The sequence below is a fragment of the Ascidiella aspersa genome, chromosome 9 (genome assembly GCF_963924565.1).
Source record: "Ascidiella aspersa chromosome 9, kaAscAspe10.2, whole genome shotgun sequence".
NCBI lineage: Eukaryota > Metazoa > Chordata > Ascidiacea > Phlebobranchia > Ascidiidae > Ascidiella > Ascidiella aspersa.
The window spans coordinates 5616552-5629723 of NC_139455.1; the positions used below are offsets into that span (position 1 = coordinate 5616552).

Consider the following 13172-nt stretch of genomic DNA (forward strand, 5'->3'; position numbering starts at 1 on the left):
AACTTTTTGTTTTACGCCAATGTATTTCGTGACAAAACTATCGAACTTTCAACAACTGTAGTTATAACATAAGTAAACTTTAATCATGTAAATGGTTCACTCGGGGTCGGATAATAATGAAGTGTGGTACAGGGCTTAATAATCTACTATACACACTGGTATGCATAATCAAGAATTCCTAGGCTAAACAGACAAACTGGAACGGACGTCAAGAGTTTGCCAGACCCCCGTTCAAAGTAACAAGCCAAGATGCACACTGTCGCTGCATTATCTCTCTGGTTCAATGCACTGCTTATGATATGACGTGCGACATTGCAGCTGTCCCTTAACTCAGAAGGCTGCTGCTGTATGCATTAAACGGTTCTAGCCCTGGCGAGTATACGGTAACCTCGTTGTCGGTTATGGGATATTATCAATTACAGTAACGCTTTAACTATTATATATACTAAGGGTGTAATTGCGAGCAGTTCATTCCATATTGACGGCAGTTCAAATTTAACAGTTAAGGAGCGCGCATTTAATACCTGCGGAATCGCATAAAAGCCGGGGTTTAAATCAGCCCTTGAAAACTTTAACATACATACATGAGGCCAGAGTACGTAGTATATATTCGAAAATTTGAGTATATTTGCATGTTAGCCACATCCGCCATGGAACAGAATAATCGCTTGAATGTGCCAAACCAGCTTTATGTGGACAAAAAGGACATTGAAGATGAAATATCAGGTATTTTAGTTAGTATATTTACCACTTCCTTGAATTGTGCGGCGTTATACAATTATATCTTAACTTGCTTTGTGTATAAAGAATGTATAAAAAATGTTTTTGGATAAGCGAAGTGCTGCAAATTTTATTGTTTAAACATCAGACTGCAAACGCAATGTAGAGAAGTTATTTTTCCACTTTTTTCACGTATGAGAGGAAACAGTTTAGAAGCAATTTCTTTCTTTAACTTTGGATTTACAAAATAGTCGAAAAAGTAGACATTCTACAATCTACACCTATTGTCGTCCGTATAGCTTCCTAATATGTTTAATGACAGATAAAACAGAATATCATTTTATCAATAGTTAACAACGTTATTTTGTAGCGGGACATACCTAGCTTGAACATAAACACCATGAGTCAACCGACTTCATTGAGGCTTATTTTCACGCTTTTGTCAAACTGTGCGTATTTTCTGTCATTTCTCTTTTAACTTTAGTCCACTGCTCGGACGGCATGCTGACCTGTGAAAGGCCACACTTGATTAAAGCCAGCGAATACGTCAGAGCGTTGCTGGACGGTGACTTTCGCGAAAAGAATCAGATGCACGTCAACCTGAAACACGTTAAGCGCTCACAACTGCTTACTTTGATGCGTATTGCAAGCTGTACAGAAAGCTCTGACGGGTAAGGTATTTTCTGTGTTGTTTTTCTTTAATAATCCAGCAAATTTTACTCTGTGTCGTAAATCGTTTCACCGCTTAATTTCACCACACGTTTGCTAAACAGTGGCACATAGGTATGGCCGATACTTGATATTTTATTCCGATAACGATACCCGATATTTTGGACAAGATCAAGTCAGCTTGGAAACACCGCAAATAATCCGGGTTGGTAGCGCTTATCTCTCCGCGGTAAGAAATCGGCTCCGGATTCATAAACCTAAAACAAAATCACGTTTAAAGCCAAAACATGGATTCAAATATTCTTCGATTTAGCTGGTAACCAATCGTATTTTTCAGCCAATTTTGCGAGAGAAAAACTTGCATTTAGTTACTCGCAAACAAGTCCCTTATTTACTTTATACTTTTAAACAAACGTATGATTTATATTTTTTACATTAAGCTGACGTCATTGCTATGCTCTAACAGGCAAAATAGGTGCAATTGGAGCATTTAAAGGCCTTTTTTTCCGTTTTTTATGCCAAAATTTGCTTTGGGGTTTAGAAGCTTATAGTTATCTCCAGTTGTTTAACCGACTGTCATTTTCGAAATTTACCTTTTGAATTTAAATCGCTGCATTGGATCAAAATCATGGCTAAAATGACCAAGTTAATTTGGTATCAGATCCGCATCGATACAACCCTAGTATCGGCCGAGTACCGATACTATCACTATAGGCATCGGTATTGGATCCTAGCCGATTTTATCGGACATCCCTATTCGTTCAAATAAAGGGATAAATAGCAGAACTTTTAACCGGTGCGTGATTGCAGCACAACACTAGCATTACAGCATTTTTTAACTGGTAAAACAACAAAGGAAATTCGGCACACATAATTATAAAGAAATTTAGACAACTTGCAGTGGAAAGCACGGCCGAAGCGTGGAAACTTCTGGAAATAGCCGACATGTTGCAGATGGAGAAGTCTGCAAAGTTCTTGGACAGACATTTATGTAACGGTATCACGCCTGGCAATCGGCAAGAAATGTACCTTCTGGCAAATATGTTCTGTCGTGTTTTGATAATGAAAACGGTGATCCGACAACTAGTAATTTGCAGGCAAGTACTTCGAATTTAGGAAACAAATTAACCTACAAATTGTTTCATGCAATTGTTGATTTTATACATTTTGCACATGCCTTCTTGTCTTATAAAGGTCAGTGTTTTTCAACCCATGTGCCGTTTTATTGAGATTGGTTCTGAGCATAAGTCCTTCAAAGTTAGAAATAAATGCGGAAGTAATACCGATACATAGTTGAATTAATTAAATATAAATTTATTTTTGCTTTGTTTTAAGATTTGTTTGATAACAACTAGTTCAGCCAGGATAATTGGGTCGCCGAAGCTTTTAGCTGTTATTTATGCTTAGGAATTGGTCCACCGCAAAAAAGGTTGAGAAACACTTTAGCAGGCCGACCAGACGCTTTATACTTTTTCAGGCTGGAAAACGTCCAAGACTACGTTAACATGAGGTGCCTAAAACCCAAGCTATCACTTCCCAAACTTGACGAGAACGGCGCTTTGAAACAATCTCAAGAAGCAAAGGATAATAACCTACAACACTCTGCGATAGAACCGTTAAACCCCATTGTAGAAAAGGCGTTAAACAACTTCTCATTTTCGCACAACTTTTACATTATCGGCGGCTACAACGGAAAACCCGTAACATCGTGCTTTAAAGTCAACGCGGATGAAATGACTTTGTGTCTCCAACCATCAGATTCATCCAAATACCAAACAAAAGACGATATACCGGTCGAAATGTTTCAAGAAGATGAAATGAAGCAAGGAAATGACCCAAACGACTGGACGAGTATTAAGTCAGCAGCTAAATTCTGCTGTTTGAGTGATTATCCGGACCCTGCAGTTCAGGATTACAAGACTGTGGTGGCGGGAACGCACCTGTACGTGATTGGTGGATTTAAACGCGACACAATGACACCGTATGGCGCCACATGGCGGTACGACACCAGGTGCGATAAATGGTCACGGGAGAACGATATGATTCAAAAGAGGTAATACAATAATCGCTTGTCTTCCGAGTTATTGCTTTTATTTGGTTTAGTTAAAGTTGTGTACAATCTTTCTTTAAGCATAATATTTTTCTCGTTTTGTTGTGCCTCAAATGTCTAACCGTCTTAGAGAAGTAAAGTCAGTCCCATTTCCAACCAGTGGCTCTTTTATTTTACTATTATATGTCGCTAAATAAGGCCTTAAAGATGTTCCATGACTTCCTGTTTAAAAGTAATAAAAGTATGACTTGCGATTCTTTTATGAAAAATGACATCAGGAAGATCATAAATCTGAATTAGAGTGAACTATAACATTTAAACACTTTAAAAGGCGGGATATTAGTGTTTTCTTTTCTGTGAACTAAGAAAGCATCTTAAATCACCAAAATTACCCCCGTACAAAATTAAACCTTTTTGGGGTGATTAACCAGGTGGGGGTAATTAACCGCGGTATACCTCTTTTCTAAACGCTTTAAAATGGCATATTGTTTAAATTAAATTAATCAGCCTAATAATGGTTTTTAAAACGCCGCAATGACGACCTGCTGTTGGTCTTCAGGTTTATGCACTGTGCTGCGACGATAAACGATTGTATATTGGTGTGTGGTGGATATGATGGCTTACGCGTTCTTTCAACAACGGAGTGCTACAATACCAGGACCCGTGTGTGGCTACCACAGCCCAACATGCCGACAGGTCAGTGAGGGTTATAATGACTATTAAAAATATATGTTTGATAATAAATTGTAAGGCCAAAAAAGTCGAGTTTTGGGCCTTGCAATTTATTATCAAGCTACATTACAGATCTGTGCATAGTGTACCCAAAAAGATGGTTGTTTTGAAATACATTGTTTTTGCCGTGATAAAAATATTGTACAATGGTAATATTGCATAGGTTAATACATATGAAAGTTATACTGCAAAATTTTGAAATAATAATTAACGACCCAAGAGTACATTATCTTACTTTTCAAAATAAAGTTTCTACGATTTTTGTCTTTTTTAAATTATCTGAAATAAACTTTTTTTCCATTACCAACCAAACAAACATATAAAAAAATCGAGCTATGTAAAAAGTTATCTTTGACTATATTTTCGAACCAAATAAATATACAAATAATTTTTAATAATTAAAAGTTTAGTTCTAGGAGTGACCGAGACATTTTTTTCCGATACTGATACCAGGTATTGGAACCAAAATTATCGCGATACGCTAAGATTCCAAATTACGTTGTTACTACGCTCAAACTAGTAAAATAAATGATATTGAACGTTCAAAGGCAATTTTTATATGGTTAAAACGCCAAAAGTTGCTTTAGCGTAAATAAATTTGGCTACATTCAGATGTTAACCTACGGTCGTTTGGTAAATTTATCATTTTAAGGTAGAAAACGATGCATCGGTTTGCAAATCATAGTTGAAAATTCTATATTAATTTGGTATAGGATGGGCACCTACAGCACCCTAGTATTGGACCAATACTATTATACTTGGTATCGGCTATCGCCTCTGATCCAATAATCAATTTCAAGAGTTATGTGGACACATCATTTGCCAGTGTTTTAATGATTCTTTTCACCCAAATAACTTGACTTATAACTCAAGTCTTTTGGACAAATGACTTGACTTGGACTTAAGTTATTTAGTCAAATATCTTGGTATTAAATCAAGTGGTTTTCATTAAAATGTATTTAAGTTTTGCACATTTAACAATTTTATTGCTGTATATTGCGTTTGTGTTATTTTTTAGTTAAACTGTTGCTCATAATCGGACAAGTTTACCAATTTTAATAGTTTAACAGTTTACTTTTATGTTAGTGACATTGCTTAAAATTGACTTGATCTCATAATGACTTGACTGGGACTTGACTTAGGCAAACGATGACTTGTACTTGGACTTGACTTGTTATTTTTGCGAAAGACTTGACTTGGACTTAAGTTATTTCAAAATGACTTGTTTACAACACTATCATTTGCTCGCAAGCAGTATTACGTACAGTATACTTTCGGTTAAGGGGTCGGAAATGCGGCCTGCGCGGCGTTGGGGAATTCCCTATATGTAGTTTGCGGCCAACTCGGATTCAAGTCGATTTACACAACCAATGACGTACAGCAGTATGACGTCAGTGCTGAGCAGTGGAGCGTACCGACGAAATACGAGTCGCCAGGTAACAAGATCCAGTTTTGCTCGATTACTAAGTTTCATCATTATATTACAAAATCGTGATTGTAATTTATGCTTGTTTACAACACGTTATGCTTAAGGTAATTTATATTAATTTTCCGTTAGACGGTGTAACTGAGTTTACTGTAGCTTTTCATGAAAGACTTCTGTTAAAGTTCGACAACGATTTATTTTCAAAGCCACGACCATCGGTACGGACTAACAATATTTCGAACTCAGCAAGCAATAATATTCCAAGCTTGTTTTGTCAATTGTTTAGCACATTTGAACCAGGACTCTGTTTTGCTGGGCTTCCATTTTAAATTTTGTGGCAACTACTGGAAATGCCGAATTTGTGGCAAAAGTTTATCAGATGTAGTTATCTCATTGACGCTAGTATAGAACAATATTAGGTGCACCTTAGGAATTTAATGTGGCAGTTTTATACGTATAGCACAGTGGTTACTATGCTTGCCCAGCTTATAAAAATAATATAAATAATAAAAATACCACTGAAGCTTTATAAATTCATGGAAACACGGACTCCACAACCTCGCTAGTGACGCTTTATTTCGAAAACCAATTTAGTCTTTCGGCCTTTTTCGGAATACGGCCTGAGCTGCGGAGTTTTGGACGACGAGATTTTCGTGGTCGGCGGACAGACTGTACGTGCCGACAGCTATAACACCTCAACGGGAAAGTGGCGGAGGTATTGTTTGCACGAGGTCAAATTAAACTCTTTTATTGCATATGGTTGTACGTCGTAACTTAAGAGGTACGCCAAAATCGCTAGGCTTCAAACCAGAATAATAATTCCTAAGTAGGCTGTAGGTCATTTTGCATTTGATTTGTCAACAGCCTAAAAATAGACAACTGTAATTTCCATGTTTATGTTTTATGACGCAAATTTGCGACGTTATCTCTGAAAAAATGTTACCCCCAAACAACATTCCTGGATCCGCCCCTGGTCATGTGTAGGCCTACCTTAAAATGTATCATTCAATTTGAATAGGATTTAGCAGAACTGGTGATCATGTTTTTAGCGTAACTGCAGTGTGTCTTTTATTAAAGTTGATTTGGATCTGTTTTAACCTATGTGGTTATTTTAGATCTAATGACATGGATAATAATTAATAGATCAACAACTGGCAGTGCTGGAAAAGGCTTCGATCCGAATATAAAAAATAAACATAATAGCATTGGTATTTTTTCACCAAAACACATGCGTCACTTATAACTGCTGTGCATTTAGATTACCGGACATGGAAAAGAGAAGGGTCGGAGCCTCAGTTATTAACTACCGCAATCGCATTTTGGTCGCCGGTGGACAGGATTATCACAGAGGTATATAGTAGCAAAAGTAAAAAATATCAGGCATCTCTGTCGCTAGAAAATCAGTGTTTTGCATAAATGTTACATTGACTTTGGTAAGGTTTTGTTCGGTAATATGGTTGACACACTGTCGAGCTATTCGCAAATTAACTTAAAATAAGAATAAGCAGCATTTTGCGTTAATTTATTGATTTAGAAAACCAGAATTATGCTAGCTTGAAAGACATGCCTATAGTTTTAATTTGTTTCAATTCGAGGATAACATGTTTCAAACATCCGAAAATATAGAATACCAGCTCGACAACGTTGTTCAATCAGGAGGTAGAGCATTACTCACCAAATGACTTGGAGGTCCGAAAAATAACTTATTTTTGTCTATTACAGGAACTCTTTTTAACACGGTGGAGGCGTACGACAAAGAAACCGACTCTTGGTGTTTTCTTGCAGCAAAGTTACCAGCGCCAGTTTATAACTCCAGTCTTAGTTATGTTTTTGATGTGGAAATGCCGTTGAAGCAACATGTTATTCACAGTAGACAAGAATTTGAAAGATACACTTAACTTAGCCTACTATTACGATACAATGCCTCTTTGTTGCGTCCACACATTAACTTAAAACCGCAAATTTCATTAACTGCTAATACATATGACAAATACATATATTTCCATACTGTATGATTGGTTTCAATACAAACAGAGGACAAAGATAGAGAAACTTTATGATTAAGAAAGGTATTTTATCTCATATTAATGCAAGATAGATGCAATGTTCATACTCTGAAGATGAATAGCATTAGGCTTGGATGTAAAAACGACTATCGAGATCAATTCTGAAATAACCTTCGTTATATGGAGGGCTCCAGTTCCCAACAATAGGTTAATTGGTTGAAATTGTTATGATGTAATAAGGATACAACGTAATTGTGAACATAATATTGATTTATTTATTTAAATACAGATTAAGAAAAAGATAGCGTATTTGTTTGCCATTAACGTACACTTTGAAAAAAAGTGATTATATATAGTCCAAAAATATCTTAATAGAACATCTAAGCAAGTTAAATATAAAACCAGACTGCCACACTTTTGTAGAATATTGTACAAACATTAATAATTGCTGACTGAATCAGTAGATACCAACACTGGTTATGTGTAATCTGTCGTTTTTTCTTGTTACAATTAGGCTATTAGGCGATTAATTTGATTTAAAAAATACACTAGGGGCTCTTAAACTGGGGTCATGGACTCCTTGGGGATCTGTGAACTAGTTTTGGGGGGTCCATGAAGGCCTAACTAAAATATTAGTGTGTATTTAATAGGTTATCAAATTTTTAGAGAAAAAATAAGTAAATAAAAATATAACTTCGAAGAAAAAATAAAATTTCGAACAAAAATAAAATTTTGCACTCAATGTATACTCAATGTATACATTTCACGTTCACATTTTTTGACTAAAATCACAGATTTTTGACTAAAATCAGCCTACCGTGGTCCGCGCGAGTCAAAAAGAGAATTTAGAAGTCCGCGGTAAAAAAAGTTTCAGAAACCCTGGAATATACCCTTTAAAAGCGTTTAGAAAAGAGGTATTCCTCGACAAATTACCACCACGTGGGTTTAATCACCCCAAAACGATTATATTGGCTGCTATACACACAATTCTTATGTAGCCCCGTCGGAAACGCGTCCCGAATGATAGGGGTCGTTCGTTCGATTCTCACCGCGGTCTATAGCTATAGCTTTTTTCCGGCTAATGCCTTACTTGTAATTAATCCTTTTCGGCTGATTTTGGTACTAACTCTCACGCGGTGTTTGAACAACACTACCACGATTTTTCGCAATTCGCGCTAATCCTGGGCGTTTATCAGCTTATATATTAGGTCGCTAGTGTCACCTTCCAGAAAACTGAAAAAAAATTATGAGTTGCCTTGTGCAATTATATGTAGCAAAAAAACAAAACTAAACTCACAAGACATTCAATTACTATATAATTGTGCGTTTAAATACATTTGAAGACTGATTGTAACACTGTGGCCTATTTTAACCCGAAAAACTTGCCTACATTAAAAAGTTCAGTTTTAACGCGGCATCAAAAAGTTACGTTAAAATTGCTCATCAAAAGTTGCGTTAAAATGCGACTTCAAAATGGGTATGGTATGAAGCGACATCAAAAAGTGCGTAAAAAGTGACATCAAAAACCTGCGTTACAACACAACATCAAAAAGGTACGATAAAGCGACATACAAAAATTGCGTTAAAACAAGACATGAAAAAGTTGTTTTGTAGTAAAATCGAATTTGTATCCTATCAAGGAAATGAAGACGAAAACTTAGCGCGAGACGCATCGGTATCTGAATAAAAAACAAAAAAACAGACATTATACGAGATGAAATAAAGTAAAATACATTTTGTTTGGCCATTTCCAATAGATGTGCCCCGGGTATATGACAAGTGCCATTACAAACACTTGGCATCGGGTATCTTCTTCGATCCTGTTGACCGCACCTCCCTAATTGTTGGACCCTGCGGCCCGCCGCCGCTGTTCGCCAGGTTGAACTTGATTGCTCCGGGCCCGGAACGGATAAAGGCGCTGGGCGAAATTGGCGTATGTGAGCTGTAGCAGGACAAGGTTGACGAATGCGTCGCACGAGAAGAGAATCTGGAAAAAGGTGAAGGTCAAAGAGCTCTGCTGGTAGCTGCGCCAGGACGCTATCATGCTAAATACGACCACGTCGCAAAGGACACAGCCCACGGAGCAGACGGCCACGCGGATAACGTTCTTCCTAACCTTAGCCTTCAGGCGCGCGTGCGTAGTGCGACAGGTATGGATCAGTATGGGCAGCAAAACAAGCACAATCAGCGCAAGCTGGCACAGTAGGAACAGCCCAAAGGGTTAGTTACTGTTTATAAACGTTTTTAAATTTGCTGTTTTGAAGTATCCGATTATTTTTACCAAAAATTTTAAGACCCCTTTGATAGCTAATTCATATCATGGAAAGCTGGAATCTGATGTTCACCCATAGGTGATTTTAATTTGTATTAACAACATATTAACGGTTTTGCAACCGGTTAGAACATACTGAATCTCACTGAATCTGATTACTGGCTGTAACCTTAGTATTGTCCTCCTCCGCTTTACGCTATTGATCCGTTGTGAATATTTAAGTAAATTGTGCTGGTCGAACCTATAGGGTTTCTGCTGTTAAAAACAACTATAGCTTAAACGTTATGAATATTTATCTAAATGTTTGGTGCTTTGTACCAACGTCGGCTCCTAGTAATAGCTTTTTGACAGGAATCGATTACCTGTAATAGGCCTACAACACCGAAAAAAAATATTGTTGTTCATAAAAGAGCACGAAGTACTTTTTCGTGATTATTTTTAGGTAAATTTAATAAGGACATGTGAATATACAAGCGGAGTTATTTAAACCATATTAAAGTAAAAAGAATCTAGAGTAGACGCATTGTTCTATTCTTCTTTATTCAACAATGATTTGTCGCTGAGTCAGAAGAGTTTGATGTTAACTGAGAGCATACATTAATAGGTTTGTTTAAATTGTTTTTCATCAAGGCGAACGTTTCGAATATCTCTTTGTTCATTTTTAACATATGGGGAGGAGGTACAATTCGAAGTGTCCAAAATACCACAGTTCTGTATGGGCTTTAATATTTGTTATGGTTTTTATCACATTGTACAAGCGTTAGTGGCCATGACAAGGTCTTATAGTGCGACGCCATAAATAAATGAATAACACTTCTATTAGCAGCGAATTTCGATGTTAAGTATACGGAGGCAAATAATTTCAGACTTTGTGTCATCAAGTGACGTTAAACGTGGCTTTAACGTAGCCTATAGCTTTTGGACAATGAGTTTAACCCGTTAAACAAGTTGGAGATGTGTTGGTTACGAAACATATTGAAAGACGCGAAGGGTGAGAAAGTCGCTTTGACTAGATTAATTTGACAACCAATGCACAATAATACGTTCAGCAATCGCGTTAATTTTATCGTTTATCTAGTTTAAGTTAGCAAAAATTTTAACTTTTAATGGCGTGGAATATTCAAGTAAAACATTTAAAATTGGCGCAAAGCGCGAACAAAAAATGGGTGGTGCTAAACAATCACCCCTAACGAACTCAAACAAACCAAAAAGGAAAGTATAATTCGAAAGTAAACCGATTTTTTGATTTTGGATGTAGGTAGTGTTTTTTGAAGAGGAGTCAAAGCCTCAATCTCCCTTCTGAATGTGCTCCTGCCAAGTCAGTCCTACCGCTGGCCATACTTTGCATGTATTGTGGTTAGATTTATCGCTGGGATGACGACAAAGCACGCAATTCTCGTTGCATTTACGTCTGCATCTCCATTGGGAAACTCCACGAAATCGGACACAGACAGGGAGACCTCTCCTGAGTCAAGAAACTACGAAATCGCTATTTGCTGCTTTCTGGTTGTTTCCGGTGTTTATTTGCTCCTTGTTGCTGTCCTGTACAAGCTAAAGTATGGAAATGAAAAGTCTCTGGCCTTCTCTAATTGGTTTGTGGTGCTGGCGGCCGGCGTTCACCTGCAGAACAACTGCTGGTACTTTGCCGAGATAACTCCGCGCGGCCACAACACCGCCCAGCAGTGCTACATCTACCTTACAGTTCTCGGCGTGCTTACCTTCGCAAGTCGAGCCTTCCGCTATACGGTGTTGTGGCTGAGACAGCGGCATCTCTACACACAGCAGCAGATTCTTTCGGCAGCCGTCGTGCAGAAAGCGGCCGGCGTGAGCTACGCGGTGCTGGGCGGATTCATTCTGCTGCCGTTCGCCAATCAGGCTAATTATTTCTTCGCTAGGGTCGCGTCGACTGAGCGTGGCTGCCAGTTCGTGGAACTTACCACGGAGCGTTACATAAGAGCGACTGTGGGGCTGTTCCTACTGTGTCAGCTGGTGCTGATTGCGCTTGTTTTGCTGCCGCTGCTGGCCCAATTCTGTCGCATTACGCACGCCAGCCTGAAGGCTGAGGTTAGAAAGAACGTTATCCGGGTGGCCTTCTGTTCAGCGGGCTGTGTCCTTTGTGATGTGGTCGTATTTAGCATGATAGCGTCCTGGCGCAGCTACCAGAGCTCTTTAACCTTCACCCTTTTCCAGATTATCTTCTCGTGCGACGCATTTGTCAACCTTGTCCTGCTACAGCTCACATACGCCAATTTCGCCCAGCGCCTTTATCCGTTCCGGGCCCGGAGCAATAAAGTTCAGCCCCTGGCGAACAGCAAGCGGCGGGCCGCGGGGGCCTAATATTAGATCGATGACGATACTAGATGCCAAGTGGTTGGATTGGCACTTGACAGATATCGGAGGCAAATCTAGCGGAAATGGCCCGACAAAACCTATTTTTCATTATTTCATTTTGCAATGTCTGATCCTTGATGGATGCAATTCGATTCAGCAACAAAACTTTTTGATGTGGTGTTATAACGTAATTTTTTGATGTGGTGTTATAACGCAATTTTTAGATGTGGCGTTATAACGCAACTTTTTGATGTCGTGTTATAACGTAACTTTTTGATGTGGCGTTATAACACAACTTTTTGATGTGGTGTTATAACGTAATTTTTAGATGTGGCGTTATAACGCAACTTTTTGATGTCGTGTTATAACGTAACTTTTTGATGTGGCGTTATAACACAACTTTTTGATGTGGTGTTATTACGTAATTTTTAGATGTGGCGTTATAACGCAACTTTTTGATGTCGTGTTATAACGTAACTTTTTGATGTGGCGTTATAACACAACTTTTTGATGTGGTGTTATAACGTAATTTTTAGATGTGGCGTTATAACGTAACATTTTGATGTCGTGTTATAGCGCAACTTTACTTTTTTCCGGCTTAATACAGGCCACAGTGTTACAGTCAGTCATTTGAATGCACATAATTAAATATCTTAAATTTTTGATTTGTCTTTTGCTTAAAATTGCACAAGCCTGCTCATAATTTTTGGCAGTTTTCTAAATGGTAAAAATCATAAAGCCGTAACGGATTTAATTGTAAGCAAGACATTGGCCACTAGAAAAGATAGACTGCGGCGAGAATCGAACTCACGACCTCGATACTTTGGGGGACGTGGCGTTGAGAATTATGTACGAAGCAGCTAATAGAAGAGTTTTGCTGGTCTGGTAATATTTGCCCAAAACCCTAAGTTTCAATGGGCTCGATAAACACAAAGTGATATCTAATCGTCCAGTCTGTCACTGATA

The 13172-nt window shown here is 38.1% G+C and overlaps 1 protein-coding gene across 1 annotated transcript; it reads left to right on the plus strand.

Annotated features, from left to right (window-relative positions):
- Window positions 1-379: 379 nt before the first annotated feature.
- On the plus strand, window positions 380-7550 carry LOC146132046 (kelch-like protein 23). Its single transcript, XM_083397315.1, has 9 exons — window positions 380-726; window positions 1205-1391; window positions 2280-2486; window positions 2867-3442; window positions 3999-4135; window positions 5455-5607; window positions 6192-6312; window positions 6856-6947; window positions 7320-7550. The coding sequence occupies exons 1-9, from the start codon at window positions 585-587 to the stop codon at window positions 7493-7495; spliced, it is 1791 nt and encodes a 596-aa protein (XP_083253441.1). The 5' UTR covers window positions 380-584; the 3' UTR covers window positions 7496-7550.
- The last annotated feature ends 5622 nt before the right edge of the window (window positions 7551-13172 follow it).

Coding starts and splice junctions, on each gene's coding strand:
- LOC146132046 (XM_083397315.1), top strand. CDS start 585: ATGAGGCCAGAGTACGTAGTATATATTCGAAAATTTGAGTATATTTGC. Junction 2,487..2,866: donor CGACAACTAGTAATTTGCAG/GCAAGTACTTCG, acceptor ATACTTTTTCAG/GCTGGAAAACGTCCAAGACT. Junction 6,948..7,319: donor TGGACAGGATTATCACAGAG/GTATATAGTAGC, acceptor TGTCTATTACAG/GAACTCTTTTTAACACGGTG.